We start from the raw sequence: 18,614 nt of genomic DNA on the forward strand, positions 1-18,614 counted from the left end.
AGGCAGGATCCGATCGTTGAGCGTTGGAACATGGCGTTTAATGGGAGTATAGTATAGCGTGTGATCAGCCAATGTCTGTATGCATCTTTAATGGGAAGAAGGATAACATAGCACGCAGTACCTCCTCTGGATATACGTACTACCTACTACTAGAAAGACTGTGATCCTGCGGTGTTTGCTTTGTTGATGTTGTCAGGCGCAGGCAAGTCTGACGTCATTGTAATTGGCTGCTGCTCCCCGTGTTCTTTTGTGTTGTCGAGACGAATTAAATGAATGCCATCATGGTCAATTCTTCTCTACCCTTCGACCTTGGTCTTTGCCTGCCTCTACATTTAAGCCACGTTGCAACCCAGTTGACAGCAACAGTAACAACATTACTTGACGGCCATGTCCTGCGTCAGTTGATATCCTTCGTCCTCCTAAAGCTCATCCTTTTCGCCATCTCCAATATGCCTGCGGTCCAGCGTAATGGGCGCGCCGTTCCCCCGGAGAAGACACAGGAATCGGTTAAAGAGAGCATTCCTTCTGCAATGACTGCCTCACAAGGCCAACAGAGGCCATCTCCCTACCTCCTACTCGTCTACCCGGTTCTCCTTGCTCTGGGATCTCTCTGGGCTGTGATCTCTCCCACCGCAGCCTCTCCGCCAACAGCGCCTCTCGCTCCAGGTGTCACGTCCGACCTCAATGTGCCGCATTTCCACCACACAAACTATTTCGCTGGGAAACGCAACCTGGTCAACATCTACTTTGTCAAGGTCGGCTGGTTCTGGACCACAATAGCATTCATCCTGCTCCAAACCACGAGTCGCCCGCGTGCCTCAATCGCGAAGAAACACTACATCCAAGCAGGTCTGCGTTATGCACTGGTCACATTCTCCTGGATTCTTACAACACAGTGGTGTTTTGGTCCCGCCCTGATTGACCGCAGCTTCACCATCACTGGTGGCCACTGCGAGCCCCATCCGTTCAATGAAGCCAGCTTGAAAGATGCGGTCAAGTTGTCTCGGGTCAATTCGGGCATTGTATGCAAAGCTTACGGCGGCAACTGGCATGGTGGCCACGACATTTCAGGTCACGTTTTCATATTGGTCCTATCGTCCGCTTTCCTCCTGTACGAACTGTACATTGCCGACTGTCACTCGGCTCACCCCCATGTCTCTCCGCAAGCCGCCGCCGCCGTGGCGCATAACATGACGGACGAGGAACGGACGGCCATGGGAGGATGGGAGTCGGAAACAGTTGCTAAGATTCGGATCTGGTCGCGATACTTCCTGTACGGAGTGGTGGGTTTAGACCTGTGGATGCTCATGATGACGGCGATCTGGTTTCACACGTGGCTGGAGAAGTTGAGTGGGTTGTTGATCGCCGGGTCGACAATCTGGAGCGTCTTTTTCTTGGGGGATTTCCTGCCGCAGTGGAGGAGCATTGTTGGTGGATTATGATGGGGAAGAGAGAAGAAGAAAAAATGGCACAGACGGCAGACAGTATGGACAGACCTGGATGCATTGTATAGGACGTATTATGCATATTAATCGTTGCTTCTAGTCTCATAGACTTGACAGGAATGAAGAGCCCCTCGACTGGGATTGATAGCTGATAACTGATTAGCTGTATATCCCAAACACCGCACTTCCTCTATGTGGGAAGCATCCCGAGCGATTCTCCCATCCTGTTGCAGAAAGGAAAGCACCCAGCCTTGTCATACCATATACAATCCAACCGAAGAATAAAATGTATGTATCAGAAATCCCCCCTAACCTTGACCCATGTATCCTTGAGCTCCTTTGGTTCCCAATGTTCCGCCTTTATTCCCTTTCCAGTCTGTCTCTGAGTGTCTCTGAGTGTGTGTGTATCATTGTACAGTATTATACCTTATCCAGCCTCGCCAGCCGTTTCTGCTGTTCCCGTTTCTGCTCCTCCTGTTCCCTGCGGGCCCGCTCAGCAGCAGACTCCCCATCCCTTTCTCTCACAGCCGCGGCCGAACCGGCCTCTCCCTCGTCGGCATTGTCATCGTCATCACTAAACTCCTCATCGTCCGCCGTAAGCTGGAAATACTCGGCCGCCTCATCCAGCGCGGAAGGCCCGTCCCGACCAGCCACGGCCACGGGCCCCAACTTATGGCCGTCTGTACCCCCGTTCGCTTGGCCGGGTCTCTTCCTCGCGCGGCCCACCACGAGCACCAGCGCGACGATCTGCACGGCGGCCACGGCGATGGCCAACGCGACGGTCAGCCAGCCGTAATGGCGCAACAGCAGACCGGAGATGACGTTGAGCATGCCCAACGGCAAGACGACGCGGCCGAGCCAGACGTGCACCTGGGCCATCCAGGTCGGACGGCCTCTTCCGTACGACTGCATGGTCGAGAGGTACACGATGTGGTGGCGCCAGCCGAGCACGGTCTGGACGGCGAGGGCGCACACCAGCAGAATGCCGAGGTATTGGTGCGCGATGGAGATGGAGCGCGAGTTGACGAAGCCGACGATCGCGCCGATGCTGACGCTCATGCTGCCCAGCGAGTTGATCGTCCAGTGTAGGTTGAAGGACGTGGTGCGGCTGGAGCGCAGGAAGTAGATTCCTAGAGGGTATAGCACAAGAAAGGCGACCGTCATGAGGATGCCGTGGATATGCCTGGAAACAGAGATTGATTAGTTACTTGGTCTGATCTGGTTTGGTTTGCTTTTGGTCATGTAGCTGGTAGCTGGGACTTGAGGCACGACTGGATTTAGAAAGGAACTTGAGGGAAGAAAGGTCAGGGTGGACGGTGGGAGTTGGCTGGTTTGTGCATCACAACATACCACATCAATGAACGAACGTTCCACTGTTTCGGCGTCTTGACAGGTTCTTCGACTTTGTTGCCGTCATCCGCACCGGGGGTGTTTGTCGTCGAGTCGGAATCGGCGACGGCACCTGCACCAGCAGCTGCACCGGCAGCCGCACCAGCTCCAACGGCGAAAGGATCTGATCCAAAAACGCCACTGTTGAACTCCTTCTCTTGAAGGAGGATGGCCTCTCCAACCGTCAATTCGTCATTAGTGGGTGCCGCAGGCTCGCCGGTCTCGCTGACGCCCTTGTGGTCCTCGGTGTCCTTGATGGGTCCAAAGAACGGGACAGGCGACAGGGCATTCTTCAGATCCGTCCACAAGAACCCGAACCCCAGTCCAAACTGATGCATGTCGATATTGCGCTCGGGCGAGAAGTCGCCGCCGAAATCCTGCTTGAAGTTGCTGCTCCAGATCATGGCCTGGCCGGTCGTGGCATTGGAGACAGGCAGCACGGCGGCCGTCCAGCGATTGTATCCGCGCACGATGAACTCGGCGATACCCAGATGCGACGGCTTCTGCTTGAGTTCCTCGTGGAAGAAGTCGCCTGTGTACGGCTCGAAATGGGCCGTGACGACGTCGACGTCGGGCACGTCGCCGCTGTAGAAGTCCTTCATCTCGTCCAGCGGGCGAGGCGGGTGATGGCCGTCGGCGGTGCGCACGGTCATGGTCAGATGGGGGTCGGGCGCCGCAGGGTCGCCGTAGATGATGAACATGAGGGCTCCTTTCATTTCGGGCCCGAGGGCGAGTGCCGCCCAGCCCTGGGCCGACGACTGGTATCGAAACGCCTGCATGCGCACATACAGGTCGGGTTGTTGGCTCGTTTCATTGTAGTGGTTGACCAGGCTGAAGGCTTGGTCGGCCCGGCCGGACTCACCGGTGTGTTTGACGAATTGGACGGGTCGATAGGCGGACACGATCGTGCTCAATACCAGAGCCAGCAGCGCCGGCAGTGATAGTGATGATGATAATGATCGTGATCGGTGCATCGTTGAATATGTGCCCGTTAATGTGGATGGTCGAAGAAGGTATCGAGATGACCAAAGACTGATACCAGGTCGATCAGGTCGTTGAAGGATTCGAAACAGCGCGTCGACGATTCGTCGCGACTGTAAAAATGGAGCTTTGAGGTCAAATGCTTGGGTCGTTTTAAGGTACCAACTACCAGTAAAAGTGGTATTTCCCGCAAACACTAACCACCCAAATAGGTGTACCTTAGGTACCTGAGCAATAGGGGTCTGTCCCTCTTGGAACAGTAAATATATAAATATCAATCAATATCGTCTCTGCGCAAAACTTGAGTGCTAAAGATGTTCAGTCGCTTGATTGTTGACGCCCACAAAAGTGCATCAAGGACGACAAGTAACTAAAGAAGCCAGCTTCAGCCGGTGGACTCGAATGAGCAACAAAATGGGTGAAGTGAGACAGGGAGGAGCTGACAGGGGCCCACAAGGTAGTAAGTAATACTGTGTACAATGAATGGAAACGAGATGATTGACTGACTGATTGGTCTGGCATGTTATTACTGGAGCATATCTGTCAAGGCTGTACCTCTCTCTCTATAAAAAAAAAGTAAGTGGCTGTGTGAGGCGTATACGTACCTGTATCCCTGAGGGGTCCGGCTTCAGGGGGCTGTCAGTAAAGGGGCAGGGGTTGAGATGGCTTGCAGGTGCATATCAGTATCCTATATTAACATTCACTCACCATGCTGTATGGATTTATTGTTTGAAGCCCAGGAATAATGCATCCTTCTCATCATCATATACTCCCCAGGTCATCGCCGTCCCAGGAGATCCTCAATATATCGTCCAGCTACTTCTATGATACAAGTACCCTGCTTTCCAAGAGAAAGCAACCGATGACACCCCCGGGTCGTCAAGTCGACCACGACGCCTAGAATATTGGCACCGAAAGTCTATCCCAACCTGAACTTTATACTCATTCAGACCTCCCCAGCATTGAATCTTTTGCTTGGTTACAATCCTCTCAATTTCTCCCTTCTGGTCTATTTCTTGATATTGAGTCCTCATCTGTTCCATGCTCGATGACCAGACCCACCATCTCCCTCCCCTGTCTATGCCTTCTCCCGCTTTTCCTCCTTAAGTCTATGGCCATTTTACCTGGTTTCCCCCCTTTCATCGCCCTCTCGACAACTCATTCATCCTTTAACAATAACCCTGGTCTCGATCGGCTCCAATTTCTTCTCCAGCGGTGGTGCCGTCGGGGCTCCAAAGACCAATTGGGCCTTGAGTTTCCACGTCTCAGGCAATCCAAACGCCGAAATCGCGTCGGCAGTGATGGCCGGCAAGAAGTTGAAATGCTGCAGGTTGCAGCCCAGTCCTTCGGCGTTGAAGGCAGTCCAGACTATATCGAAGAAAGTCCAAAAGTCAGTGGCCAGTACGAATCGTAAAACAACCGGTGGGTAGAATATCATCGTCATGCAACGGCGGTGAAAGAAATGCCGGTGCTAAGTGCTTTATCTATCGAAGAATTGCTCTTCTCTAGACAGACACAGAACAGACGACACCACGTCGCCAAAACGACCTCGGGTTTGGATTGAGTCGCAATTGGGGGAATACGTACCGATGAATTGGTTCATTCCTGACGAGTGGTCCGAAACTAAACAACAAGACATGTTAGCAACCGTGGACTGACACCAGCAACCCAAATGCACGACGAAACCGCTCACTGAGCCCAATCAACGAAACGAGTGCAAAAGCGGGACGAGCAACCGACAATATCAACCCATCAGAATGCAACAGACAAGAGACCCAAACCCAACCAAATTGATAGCAATGAACAGAACAGAACCGAATGACATCAAGAACATCAACCCTCTCAACCACCGACCATCAAGCAAGGCCAAACAAAAAAGTCCAAGACGATGAACACAACCCTAGGATCAACAAGCGACCCTCTACAACACACCCATCGCTCAAGAATGGCAAAAAAGCAATAAGCAGGCCAAAGCAGGCCCAAAAGGGAACCTCATCGATCCTTCTTCTTCAGTGACCCCAAGTCTTTTCTTTTCAACACTTACATTCCGCCAACAAAGGCTGAACCATAGCATTCTTAGCCCCCAAGGCATCCAGCGCCGCCTGGTCCTCGAAGAACAGCACGGTACCGTACGAGGCCCTGAACGCGGCAATGCGCGCGGTCATGTACGCCTTCGCGCCCTCCGCGATGGGCAGCGGGCTGAAATGCTTGGCCGAGATGTCCCAGAACTGCTGGTGTTCGGCGCGGAACAGCACCACCGCGCGCGCTGACTGCACGTTGTACGTCGAGGGCGCGTATTTGACGGCCGTCTGGACGATCTCGACGATCTTGGAGTCCGGGATCGGCGAGCTTGCTGAGAGCGTGTAGTTGCTCCGTCGGACCTCGACGAGCTTGAGGAAATTGTCCGACGCGGATGTCGACATTTTTGTTTGCAAGGTTGTAGATGGATTTCGATATATATCCAGTTATGTTGCGAGAGTATGACAAGTTGGTATACTGTGTACAAGATAAGAGTGTGGGACGGAGGGTGACGGAGGGGAAAGTGAATGTGTAAAAGCAAAGCAAAGCAAAGACAAGAGACAAGAGACACGGATAGATATATATCTTTTGAACTACTACTAGTAGTAGTAGCTTAGTAGTAGTACCTAGATAAGTATACTAGGATGGAAGTATACTAGACGGATATGGTATACCTTTCAAGGAAGGACGTGGTGCCGTTGTCAGGCTCCTCTTAATTTGAGACGGGGCCGTCTGTCAGCCTTCAAGGCCGTACCGCAGACTATTGTCCTGCCTGGCCGGATGGGGTCCTTGTTGTAGCTACTAGCTAGCTACCACGCTTGCGGTGCAAGTAGAACACGAAGGAATGGGAATTGATGGTCCGGCTCCGGTTCCCGCTTGGCTCGGGCCCGAGAATTTGAATTAAGCATCCTTGTTATAACATGCATTCTGTGTTGTTTCGTTCCAACGCGGCACCGGGCGCACGAGTAAGCTGGTAAGCTGCTGAGCTGCTGAGGTCCGAGGCGGATCGGATTAGGATTGATTGATCGGAAGCGGAATGATTGTTGTGTGCCGCTTCTCGGGCGAGAAGGCGCCGTCACGTGATCCGGTCAATGGTGACGAGGCCCAATCACTTTTCCGCTCGATGAGCTGATGCCAAAAACCATGTGGAGACTTCAAAAAGGGAAAGACTGAGGAGGACGACTTGGATGAACAATGCAAACTCCAGGCACGCCAGGTATGTACATTAGAGAGCAACAGACTGTTCCTGGCGAATCAGACCGTTTGACAACTCCTTCGGCGCCAGAGTATCTTGCTCACAATGTTTGGTGTACATGACGATAGACAGGTGAATCAAAGACCGAGTTGAGAAACGGCCTAGCTCCTCCATCAGGGCTGGAAGAGACAAGTGCTGCTGCATCAGCTCGCCTGCAAATCGCGGGCTTGGAACCGGCAGTAGAAGTCGTGTTCCTTGACAAACCAGGCTGCGACAAAGCCCGACACAGTCAGCAGATATATCCATGGATCCGAGGTACAAGGTATTTGGATGGGGAATCGCTGAAGAAGCCTGGACTCACCATTATGCAACTTCCAATCTTTGCTCGGATCATCGAATCGAATCTGTACCAAGCGATTCGCTTGTCAGCCATGCCCCGGATTCGTGTCTCTGTGCGAAAAGGAAAAATACTCGCCTCGAACCGTCTCAAGAAGGCAGGAATCAACTTATACATCTCCAACAGACTGATGTTCTTGCCAATGCACGTGCGCGCTCCGGCACCGAATTGGAACAGCGTTCCATTCATCTCCTTCAGTTGCTCCTTGTTCGTATCCAGCCAGCGGTCGGGCATGTAGCTGTCCACCTGGGGACCAAAGACCTCTTCACGTTTGTGGATGACCCAGGCATTACAGCCGACTATCGTCCCACCGGGGATGAAGTGGCCGTCGATCTCGATCCCTTGTGGTGGCGTGACTCTCTCAAGCAGCAGACCTGCAGCAGGATGCATTCGGAAGGCCTCCTTGATGCATGCGTCAAGGTATGGGAGGTTCTGCGACTCCGCCCACGTCACCGTGCCGGTCCTGCGGTTCTGGATGTGTCCTTTGTCCACCGCTTCGTTGAGTTCTTGCATCAGTTTCTCGTAGCAGCGTGGGGTTCGAAGCAGGTGGTAGAAAACAGCAGCCAGGCTGATGGCGGTGGTCTCAGAGCCGGCGAATGCCATCGAAACCGCCATGGTCAGGACACGCTGGTCTGTCATGAATTCCGGCCGGTCGGTCTGTGCCTTCAAGAACATGGAGAGAAGGTCTGGCTTCTCCGTGCCCTTCTCGCGACCTTGTGACTCCATCTCGGAAAGACGTTCAGACATGCGTTGGGCCGCGAACGTGGCGACCGGGAACGCGAACAATTTCACACCCAGTCTATCGAGAAGCAGGACCAGCGGGTTCTTCAAGAAGAACAGGTCAAGCCAGGGCATTTGTCCAATCTATGGCCGTGTCAGCCATCAAAGATGATACTAACTGTCCGGTGTTCGGTAGCTTTACCGGCGCAACGTACGAAAACAACTTTCCCAGATATCCAACCATACCGTCGATGTCTTCGTTTCTCTCCACGAAGCCATGTCGCTTGCTGTACGTGATTTGCCCAATGACCTTATGACTGATCAGATCATAGCCTTTTTGCTCAGTCCGGCAGGTGAACTTACATCAAAAGCAAAGTATTGGAGCCACTGTGCAAAGTCACAGACCTGACCAGGCTTCGCATAAAGTCTGTCTGTCTGGTCAAGAAAGACCTCGACCGTGTCGGTGACAGCAGGCTCATATTGGACCAGTTGACTCATTGAAAAGGCATTGTTGACGGAGCGGCGAAGATTGGCGTGATACGACTCGTCGGTGGTGGAGAACAACGACGGCAGTCTCTTTCCTTTGCTGACGCTTTGCTGCACTGGGTAGAAGCCGGACTAGACAGTTGAGGTCAGTCACATCATGTGAATTTCCAGGAACACCTACCTTCGTAAAGCCCTTGTTCAGTCCATATATGGTCTTCAAGGCTTTGGGACTGGAGAACGAAAGCGTGTTGGGCCCGAGTCGAACAATATCCCCGTGTCGTCGGTGCAGCTTCAGGTGGGTGATATCAGGACGGTAGCTGCATACGTCGAAGAACCGCCACCAGTCTGTGAACCTGGCCAAGATTGGCCCTGGATACTTGTTGAGGCCATGGTAGAAGTAATTCCGAAGGAGCCAGCTGGCGACAAGAACGGCTAACGCAACAGGCCAGTTCGTGGCAATCGTGGGCAGGATTGATTCGAGCATCGTCTCAGAGTACAGACAGGAGGAGATTCGAGACAAAGTGCAACTTAAGAGCCTCTTACCAAGTCACTCACCTTCGATCAACGGGAACTCGAGAGTAATGGCGCCCTAAGTCGCAGATGAATGTTTTCAAAAGCCAAAGCGCATAACATGTCAGATGTAGAGGCGACCATCATGCCGCCCGTATTAAGACACTGAGATCCATGGCTGCATCGAGATTGCATGTGCCGGCTTGTGTGGGCAGCGACTCACCTTGCGAAATATGCTCGGCAGTTCATTTTGGGCGGAGGGAAGAGTATGATCGTGCGATCGACGGGACAGGGGACACAAGGCCAGTGTATAGAGACACAAGCATCAGTTCATCTCTGCATGTTGGATCGACGGCACGGCACCTCCGTCCGAGACCACGGTTGGCTTGTTGGCTTGTTGGCTTGTTCAACGTCCCATCCCAGTCCAAGTCATATCATATGGGGTTCGCCACTGATTGTGGGGGAACCGGGGAAAAAAGCTTGAAGGTGGACGGTCAATTAAGGAATGATGATGATGACCCAATTGCTGTTCGACAACAGCGTGGAAAGAGGAAATGGTTGATGCTCCCGCGTCTCTGCCGTCGTGAACCGGCAGATGGTGTTCGACAGCAACTGCCGACCTTTATCCTCGGGCTCTCCTTGTACTGCACTGTCTAGGTGAACCAGATTGGACCCGTCATGTTGACATGACTCGACCAGATGAACAATGGACTTCCTACCAACTGCCGGCTGCTGGTGGCTGATTCCTGCAACGACCACAGCGGCAACCCCATTGCGTTGCCTTGTACACGCCCCAAATTGAACTCTTGCGGTCAAGCGATGGCTAGCAGGTGTGTAGACGGCGCCGCCGCTGCTGTGACGAGAGTGATGACTTGAGCCTATTTGTGTGGCAGGCTGATATTGACATAACCAGTCTAGGAGACCTACTGTGGAACAACTGAGACAATTCAATTAAAAATTCCATTCTGATGCAACGGGACTCAATGGCAGGCAAGCTTGCTACACGATTCCAGCTGGTCATGATGCATGGCCGCTTGACATGGTACAACAAGACTCCTCCTCTCCTTTCTCCGTGCTCGATGCTTTTTAGAGGTCCTCACTACACCCGCTTGAGTCCCGATCTTTCTCCTGCATATGCCTTGCCTCGTGCCCCGAATTCGCCGCGACGATTCGAGACGCCACGGCAACGGAGCTGTCTTTTCACTAGTACAAAGTCGGTGTGGGACTGTGGATTCAAAGGGAAATGCTGTTATTGTGTATCGCGGGCGCGATTGAAAGGTCACTGGAAGTGATCTACTTTCCACCCAGGCTGGGAAAGGCGCTCTCGTCGTGGACAGGGACTGCCGGAGCATCACCGCCGCGGCCACGGCCACGACCACCGCCACCGCGTCCGCGACCGCGGAAATCGCCACGGTCTCCACGGTCTCCACGGTCACCACGTCCACCACGGTCAGCACGATCGCCACGTTCGGCACGGTCACCTCGGCCTCGGCCGCCTCCACGACCACCACGACCACGAGTCTCGCGGGGAGGTTCCTTGAAGCTGTAGTCGATGTCGAGGACTTGCTTCTTGCTGGCACGCTCTCGCTGAGCCTTGCGCCGCTCTTCGCCCTTGAAGTAGTCCTCACTCTGCTCCTTTGTCAACTCCTTGGCCGACTTCCATTTCTTGTCGTCCTTCGCGCCCTCGTTGGGTGCACGGGCTTCCTTCAAGCCAAGACCTTCCAGTTTCTTCGCAGCTTGCTCGGCCAAATACTCGGCATAAGACTTGCTGTTGTCCTCTGGCTCCGGTTCAGCCTCAGGGATGGCGTCACCACCATCGGGAATGGCGACGGCCTCTGCGTTCTCGTTCCATGCCGCTCCTTGGTTGGCGTCCCATCCTTCCTTTTCTTCTTCTTTGGCAATGGCTTCTCCGGCCTTCTCGTCAGCCAATTCACCTTCACCGGTGGCTTCACCCCAACCATGTTCGACCTGCTTAGCATGATCGCTACTTTCATTAGCATAGGATAGACTGTAGTCGGATGCGGGTTTAGCTCACCTCACACCAGTGCGGCTGTGTCGGTCGCCAAACTCGCCGCCTCGACGAGGTCCTCTCCCACCACGACCAACTCGTCCACGTGAGCCAGGAACACGGTCACGAGCAGGACGCTCTTGGCCGTTGCCCTCAGCAGTCTGATCACGGTTGAAGTTTCTGCCTGTGGCTCGGTCACGGAATGCTGTTCGATGGTTAGCAGGCTGGTGTTTATGGCGGACTTTTCAGGTGGGTGTATACCAGCTTCATTTCCACTGAAACCACCTCCTCTTCGTCCACCACGGCCACGGACAGCTACGCTGCCAGCTTCCACTGGTGCGTCCTTCACTGCTTCGCGCTTTCCATGTCGCGGGAGTGGTTTCTCCACCGCCTTTGTGGGAGGTTCAGGCTCGCGATCCGAATCCTGGTCCGAGGTATTTCCTGAATCGTTGCGTCAATTGTCATGTTCGTTTCGAAACGACGGGATGATCTGTACCCAATAGCTCGTAGAGGTTCTGCAATTTAAATCTGTCAGTGGCTGCGACGAGGTGAATGAAGGTGAACAGCATAGAGATGCCGTGTTTGCTCAGCTGATGCTCACCTTGCTCTTGACGTCCGCCATGACGTTTCCTCTCGAGCGCCTTCCGTGAAGGCTTTCTTTATTGAAGCTCCAACTCGAGTTGGAAGGGTTGAGACGCTCGACCAAGACAATGTCCCCGAGATACAGGGCCTTGTCGAGTCGAGTAGATGTGTGTCTGATTGAGCGCTGGTGAGGTAATGCCTGGGTGACCACTGCCTGCGAGACTCCGATGAGGAATTCTCAGGCCGAAAGACTTGGCACATCGCCATGTGACCCAATTAGGATTAGCGTTAGGGCATGATCTTGCAGCTTGCAGCTTGCAGCTTGCAGGTCCAACTTGGGGTACAGGATAGCAGTAGGTAGTACATGATTGAGGTCTGCCTACGGGAGAACTACCTACGAGTCCGCGGTCGGCCTCGCCTGCATTTCAATAGCTATTGATTATGTACGAAATAAAGTTAGGGTGACTGCGCTCGTAAGACTTCAGGTATCATTGACGCCGGCTTCTCATGAATGCATGTCGTTGCGAACCAAAGCCACTCAAGCAGAACGCCGTCGCTAACATGGCCGATTTCGACTTGCCTGTGACCCGACCTGGTTAACCAGTGACTGGAGATGTCGGTATAGAAAGCAGAAACAGAAGTCATTCAAGAACTCCTGGGCGTTTGTCATCGTCGAGAGTGTGACGGCGGATAGGTATATGGATTTGGAAACGTCATGCTGGCGGTGAGACCGAAAGGATCCGCATCCAGCATCGGATCATAGGGATCGATCATGACACCACTGCCGCCATCACTGACAGCGCTGGTCGTCATGGGTGGCGATGCTTGCATACCCATGGACATTCCCGCTGTAGACGACGTAGGAGGCAGTCGAAAATTCGGGATGAAGCTGTCGATGTCGGCATCATCGCCATCCATGTCATCCATCAAGTCGGCTTGGGCATCGTATTCCTGCTCTGTACTCACGGAATTCAGTCTAGGACGAACAAAGCTCCACAAGCAGGGAAGGGGGGAAAGAAGAGGGGTCAGCTTGCCGAGTTGAGTATAATGCTTCTGGAATGCAGCGGGATAGTAGTTCTCCTGCACGATATGGTTCGGTTGAGCTCGAGGCGGATAGGGTTGCGAGTTGTCCGAGTGAGACGTCACCCGTGAGGGATGTCTAGGCTGCGACGGGAATGAGTTGTGTTGCTGCAAAGCTCGGGCCTGTTGCTGCTGTTGTTGCTGTTGCTGTTGCTGTTGCTGTTGCTGTTGCTGCTGAGCTTGCTGAGCTGCCATATCGGTATTCGCGGGTGAAGCCATCCCACCTTGCAGAGCAAAACCTGGCGATCTTGCTGTGGAAGGAGAGGAATGCTGTGACGGCGGTGTAGGCTGTGTTGCAGGTGAGCCTGCGAACCCGCGTGGTCCACCAACCTGGGAAGATGAATTTACAGTCTGGATTGGAGGTGCCATTGCTGGTCGATGTCTCGCTTGCTGTTGCCGATTGAGCATGGCCTTCTGCATGGGCGATGCCTGCCCTGTCACGGGCGGTACGCGATGGGGTCTCAAATTCGGGCTCCCTTTGAGAGCAAGTTCCGCTTGCACATCGATGCCTGCACCCATATAGTTAGCACAGAGCCCAGAAGCGTGACTAGTTTGCCTGACCTTTCTCCAGCAAGATGCGTTCCAGTAAGGAGTTCTTATAACGCAGCATCAAACACTCGTCGGCAGCCGCACGATGGCTCTGCTGTAGATTTTGGAGAGTCTCCTCATGATGCTGGATGGTTGTTTCGAGTTGCTTAATGTATTCAGTTCGCCTCTCACGGAAGGCCGCTTGAGCCTGACGATTCCTTTGCTTCCGTTCTTCTGATGTCGCATAGATCTAGACATCCATGTCAGTAAATGCACTGCGAAAGAAGCACCAGGCAATTGAAGACGTACGGGTTTTCGACCACCTTTGCGCTTGGGAGCGGGAGCAGGCTCTAGTGATGGCTGCTCAGAGCCTGCTCCTGCGATCTCAGTCTGCCCTGGGGTCGAGGCCGGAGACGACGAATATCTTTCGATACTAGACTCACGCTTCGGAACCACAGCGTCGGGAAGCGTCGCCCCGGTATTCGACATAGAGCCCATGCCTGCTCCACGCAAATGAGCCTAATACGACGTGCCTGGCATAAGCGCCAATAACAGGCTGGCACCGCACGACCAGGGATACTATTGCAAGAATTGACGCGGACACCCGAGGGTTTGATAGCAAAAACGTAAAAGAATAGATATGTGACAATTGAAAATAGAGATAAGGGATGTGTAAAGCAGTGAGAAGCCTGGAGGAGAGGATGCCGTGAGGTAATCAAATGAGCTCATAAAATTTGCACCACAAAGGGATCCAACCATGGATGGTGGCGGAGGCAGGGTTGTTATGCGAAGACCTCCTGCAAATTTGAAAGGAGGCGTCTGATCTTCCTCACCCTGGACCGGACAAACGTTGGAAATGTTAAAAGGTGGGTTTCCATTTGCAGCATCCGATCATTGCCCCATCATAAAGGAATGAATTGCAACGTCAGGGCAGGTGTGATCGGTAAGGTGTGTTATGTATGCAGCGGCAGTATGACCAGTCTCGTCATGTCCGAAGCAGGACCGACGGAGAAACAGAGGTTGGGGTGTTTCCTGTATCTGAGACTCGGAGTGGAAAACTCTTTGCCATGGGGCGGTGACGGGAGCAGCAGAAGCGAGTAGGAACACTAGGAAGTCAGGGGACGAAGACATCGCGGGCACGCTCCACGTGGGAAAAATTTTCAGTGGCCGATCGGACCATCCTGCTGCGGGAGCCAATGGGGAAATGTGCACTACCGCAATGGCTGCCTTCATCTGGTGTAGCCCAATGCGCTTGCTCCGAAGACGGAAATGGTGCAGTAAGGCTGATCCAACGTCAGGCGAGCACCGGACAGCCCAGCCACTAACTACCAGCAAGCTCGCAATGGACAAAGTGCTAACTGCGTCAGATGAGCAGCCAACTGCGCTGCCAACACTTGGCTGCACCGGGTTTCCAGGGATCCCTCTTTAGTTGCCCTTCCGTCAATCCATTTCCCCGCCTTCTGAAAATCGTCTTTCTCCGAGGACTGACTGACCTGCCCATGCTCGCCTGGGCACCACTGATCAGTACAGAGTAGGAATCACATCTGGCCAGATCCTTCAAGATGTGAAAGGTGCCCGCAGATATATCAGAGCCCAACTCTACCCCGGCTTCCACCATTGCGTGTCCAGAGGAGAAAGAGCAGAGTTGGAGGACAGGAAGATGTGGTAGGCAAAACCTGCCGATACGGCGAGGACGGGTTCCGTACATGGCCGGGTGCAGGCTTCCGAGCGGTAAGAGCGAGCTTCCTCGCGCCTTTTGATTCAATAATCCATTGTTGTTGGAGACATGATGAAATTGAATGGCAACACCCACATGAACTCCGTGGACGGGAGCTAGCCTCGAGGATGGATGCTTTGCAGAGCTGATCCGCCGTTTCCCGCTGAATCGCCTGGTACAAGCGCAAGGGATCAAAATGATGGTCACATCCTCGAGAGATGGGATACCGTTTGAAGCAACTTCTCTGTAATAATGTGCAGATGTCTGTTGGAGTCTGAGCTGGTGGTGGTAGTCTACGGGTCGTCACGATGCTCAGATATCCAAGCTCGACTGCCCCCAAATGTTCTTCCAGCTTGATGCAGTCTTGAGGGTTTGGTACGCTTGAGTTCATTAACAGCACGCAGACCGCATGGTTCTCTACTACTAGTAGGTAGCCAGCTTATCGTGGCGATCCAGCCTTCAGACAGGCCAAGGTGTACTCATCGCGGAAAACGCATGTGAGTAGGTATGTATTGACCATGATGGCCAGGTCAGGACGCGTGGCTGCAGTTTTCTGCTTCAGCGAGGCAAGAGCTACCTCACAATAGCTGCCCTTGTGCCATCCATTGCAGAGGCTACATCGGCAGCTACAATACGATGGACATGCCTGTGCAAAGACTGCGCACTCTGGTCCATGCTGACTTCTTAACATCTCGACCTCTTTCCAATCGTGATTCCCGTCGCCTATGCCAGTTGAAGACGCTTCATCTTACCCTCCCTCATTCCTTTGCAGAGTGTGAAGCCACGATAGGCCCAACCGAGACTCTCTTTAGTCATATGTCTATTCACGGCTCGCACCCAGTCCCGACCGATGGAGCAGTGGCCTGTGAAAGGTGATGTGCACGCGGCTTGATCTGTTGTCTCTGCTGACCCAGTCCAGATGCCCCCAAGCGGTTCTCTCTGACCAAACGAACGTCTACTGAAGATGGCAAGCCAATGAAATTTCCCATCCATTCTAGCCTTGAGGCCTTCACTCGACCAATCTCCGCTTTGGCAAGACATCGCATCCATCAGCTGTCCGACATTCGAGAAGTCTCTGGGTCTTCCAGGGCAGCAACTGTTGGGAATACAGGCGTTGAATGGTCCGATGGCACCAAAGACAGACCGCAGACACCCGCGCTCCCCAGCGATGCTCTCTCACATACCACGTCCTCCGAATATCTCACTCCTACAGCATTTCGTTCTGGTTGCAAAGCCAACTCATCAGTCCTGGGCAGTCGGACCGCAAGCGCGATCAGTCTGCCTCAGCGCCATGTCCCCGAACGAAGATCCTCTGCCAGCATTTTTTCGCGTGGTCTTAGACCTTCTGGACAAGTTTCGATGCAAGAAATGCCGACGTGGGGAATGCCCGAGTTGGACGATAATTGCAAGGTTGTACCGGATAGGGGTCGAGCTGAATCGCCTGTTCGACAAGCCATAGGCCGCTCTGCTCAATCATCGGAGATTCTTCGACCATCCGCGGCACGTACATTCATCCGTACTTCACCACCACACGAACTCTTGGACAATGGCAGCAGTCGTCATCCCCGTGTTGAGCTGTCGGTACGTCTCCCGTCACCATTGTTTGTTGGGGGCGGTACAGTGGAAGGACAAATAGCTGTCCAGGTCGATGGCGGAGGGACTCGGAAATCGAAGCTGAAGCCCATTCACGTTTCCAAGGCTTCCGTTGATGTGATCGGTGTTGAAGAAATCAGTGATGGCAGGCGCTGGGTCTTTCTATCCCTCGCCACAGAATTGTTCGACAGTGACAATCTCCCACCTCCTTCTCTGGTGACTTCTCAACGCCCTTTACCCGGCCCGGAGTTGTGGTGGGAGCTGAAAGCGTCTACGTCCGTTCTTCCATTTTGTGTCAACCTCCCGCTCAAACTTGGTCCTCCACCTTACGCCTCCCGGCAAGCTTCTATACGGTACCTTTTATGTCCCTCAGTTGTAATCAGAGTAGGAGATAAGCGAAGCGTCGTCAGGCAGACATGGAACGTCCAGATGCTTACCGTCCATGATCCAGAGAAGGCACTGGCGAGCTTACCAAGTCCCCTGTTAGCTGCGGACACCCTCTACCTGACAAGGGAACCGGAAATCCAGACCGTGAAGCTGACAGCAGGGCTACATCGGCAGACGTGGGTCAATGGAGCCGCAATCTTTATCGACATCCATGTTCTCAACAACTCGACAAAGTCGATCAAGAAGATAGAGGTCCAATTGGAAAAGACGACCTTATGGTACACACACGCACCTGCTGGGACCGTCGAAAAGACCGCAAACCACCTTCGCCTGCCCAGACGCACTGACACTGAGATCGTCAGTGGCTCGGCACTGAAAAGGGGCAGCGCATGGAATGGAATTCTGTCACACTCTTCCGAGGTCAGGACCATTGAGCTCGAGGCGCCACGCGGCCATGTCACGATCAGCACTGGAAGATATTTTGAAGTCAGATATTTTGTCAATGTGGTGGTCACCGTTAAGATGTTCAAGACTGTGGCGGTGCAGCTTCCTGTAACACTTATCCCAATCAACTCTCTCGATATCTTGCCCAATTCACTTGCCCAAGTCGCTGCCTCGATTGAAGCCAAGAGGGAAAAAACCGTCCCCGCCCTAGCTGACGGCCCGGGTCATGAGGCTTATCATCAAGGACAAGCATTCACTGCTCCACTCCGTCGGTCAATGGAGCAACAACGAGAAAGAGCGGCCATGCTTCCAAACGATGAGCATACTCTCCAAGAAGATATCGATAGCTCCCCTAGGCGACGAGGACACATCCACCATCACTCCAGGGGAGGACCCGACTCTGAAGTCACCGACGAAAACACGGCCCCTGGTCGTCCAAGCATGGCGTCATCCTCCCACCACCATGTTACCCGACACCCAAGCTGTTACCACTGCCACCTTGCCTTTGAGCAGCAGGATTCGGGTAGGCAGGAAGGTCCGCGGCTGCCTAGACTTCAGGTTTCTACTTCAGGCCTTGGATTCTCGGAATCGGAATTCGAAGTGCCCGCTGACTCCCCACCTCGAAAGGTCATGCTCAGTGAACGGGAACGCAACATGATCAATCAACAAAGAGAACTGAGGAATCGGCAGCAACGAAGCAATCGAAAACAGAAGCGGCCAAGCTCAGAGATCGCACGGGGTCATGCGCCACGCCGTTCTCAGGATCAAGCAAGTTGGAACAATGTCGTGGCTGACTCGGCGACCGGTCCAAAACAGCCCGACTTTGGCAATGTCAGTGCACTGGGAGTCCATCCACAGAGAACCAGCGTAGGCATGAACCCCTCAGATTTTCAAGCGAGAGGTGGGGGCGCGGCAAGAAGCAGATCCAAGACCAATCCCGAGGGACCGAAACGACTGCAAGGAGCAAACAGGCCGAGACGCAGGTCAAGCACAGATCGACTTGACCGCGTCCGTGTGACTGTTGACGCAGCGCCATTCTCCGGGGCGCCTCGCAGGACAAGCAAAGGGGTCGGCTACCGAGGAAGTCTGGATCAATTGTTTTGAGTGCTGTTCGCCTGACTGTTGGGGTCGGT

At 53.5% G+C, this 18,614-nt stretch overlaps 7 protein-coding genes across 7 annotated transcripts; 2 read left to right on the forward strand and 5 right to left on the reverse strand.

The window, feature by feature from the left end:
* Positions 1-449: 449 nt before the first annotated feature.
* A1O1_00102 (uncharacterized protein) lies at positions 450-1,442 on the forward strand (the record flags this gene model as incomplete). Its single annotated transcript, XM_007721023.1, has 1 exon — positions 450-1,442. One exon carries the CDS (start codon positions 450-452, stop codon positions 1,440-1,442), a length of 993 nt encoding a protein of 330 aa, XP_007719213.1.
* A 423-nt stretch (positions 1,443-1,865) lies between these two features.
* Positions 1,866-3,808, reverse strand: A1O1_00103 (uncharacterized protein; the record flags this gene model as incomplete). The annotated part of the gene is made up of 2 exons (XM_007721024.1): positions 1,866-2,628; positions 2,796-3,808. The coding sequence occupies 2 exons, from the start codon at positions 3,806-3,808 to the stop codon at positions 1,866-1,868; spliced, it is 1,776 nt and encodes a 591-aa protein (XP_007719214.1).
* Positions 3,809-4,977: 1,169 nt separating this feature from the next.
* A1O1_00104 (uncharacterized protein) lies at positions 4,978-6,238 on the reverse strand (the record flags this gene model as incomplete). The annotated part of the gene is made up of 3 exons (XM_007721025.1): positions 4,978-5,183; positions 5,403-5,438; positions 5,860-6,238. The coding sequence occupies 3 exons, from the start codon at positions 6,236-6,238 to the stop codon at positions 4,978-4,980; spliced, it is 621 nt and encodes a 206-aa protein (XP_007719215.1).
* Positions 6,239-7,318: 1,080 nt separating this feature from the next.
* Positions 7,319-9,116, reverse strand: A1O1_00105 (uncharacterized protein; the record flags this gene model as incomplete). Its single annotated transcript, XM_007721026.1, has 4 exons — positions 7,319-8,290; positions 8,349-8,456; positions 8,510-8,764; positions 8,814-9,116. The coding sequence occupies 4 exons, from the start codon at positions 9,114-9,116 to the stop codon at positions 7,319-7,321; spliced, it is 1,638 nt and encodes a 545-aa protein (XP_007719216.1).
* Positions 9,117-10,435: 1,319 nt separating this feature from the next.
* A1O1_00106 (uncharacterized protein) lies at positions 10,436-11,772 on the reverse strand (the record flags this gene model as incomplete). The annotated part of the gene is made up of 4 exons (XM_007721027.1): positions 10,436-11,126; positions 11,183-11,591; positions 11,647-11,665; positions 11,752-11,772. The coding sequence occupies 4 exons, from the start codon at positions 11,770-11,772 to the stop codon at positions 10,436-10,438; spliced, it is 1,140 nt and encodes a 379-aa protein (XP_007719217.1).
* Positions 11,773-12,398: 626 nt separating this feature from the next.
* On the reverse strand, positions 12,399-13,838 carry A1O1_00107 (uncharacterized protein; the record flags this gene model as incomplete). Its single annotated transcript, XM_007721028.1, has 3 exons — positions 12,399-13,321; positions 13,374-13,590; positions 13,650-13,838. 3 exons carry the CDS (start codon positions 13,836-13,838, stop codon positions 12,399-12,401), a joined length of 1,329 nt encoding a protein of 442 aa, XP_007719218.1.
* Positions 13,839-16,032: 2,194 nt separating this feature from the next.
* On the forward strand, positions 16,033-18,585 carry A1O1_00108 (uncharacterized protein; the record flags this gene model as incomplete). Its single annotated transcript, XM_007721029.1, has 1 exon — positions 16,033-18,585. The coding sequence occupies one exon, from the start codon at positions 16,033-16,035 to the stop codon at positions 18,583-18,585; it is 2,553 nt and encodes an 850-aa protein (XP_007719219.1).
* Positions 18,586-18,614: the final 29 nt, after the last annotated feature.

This window comes from Capronia coronata (assembly GCF_000585585.1).
Source record: "Capronia coronata CBS 617.96 chromosome Unknown acBCG-supercont1.1, whole genome shotgun sequence".
NCBI classification, from domain to species: Eukaryota; Fungi; Ascomycota; class Eurotiomycetes; order Chaetothyriales; family Herpotrichiellaceae; genus Capronia; species Capronia coronata.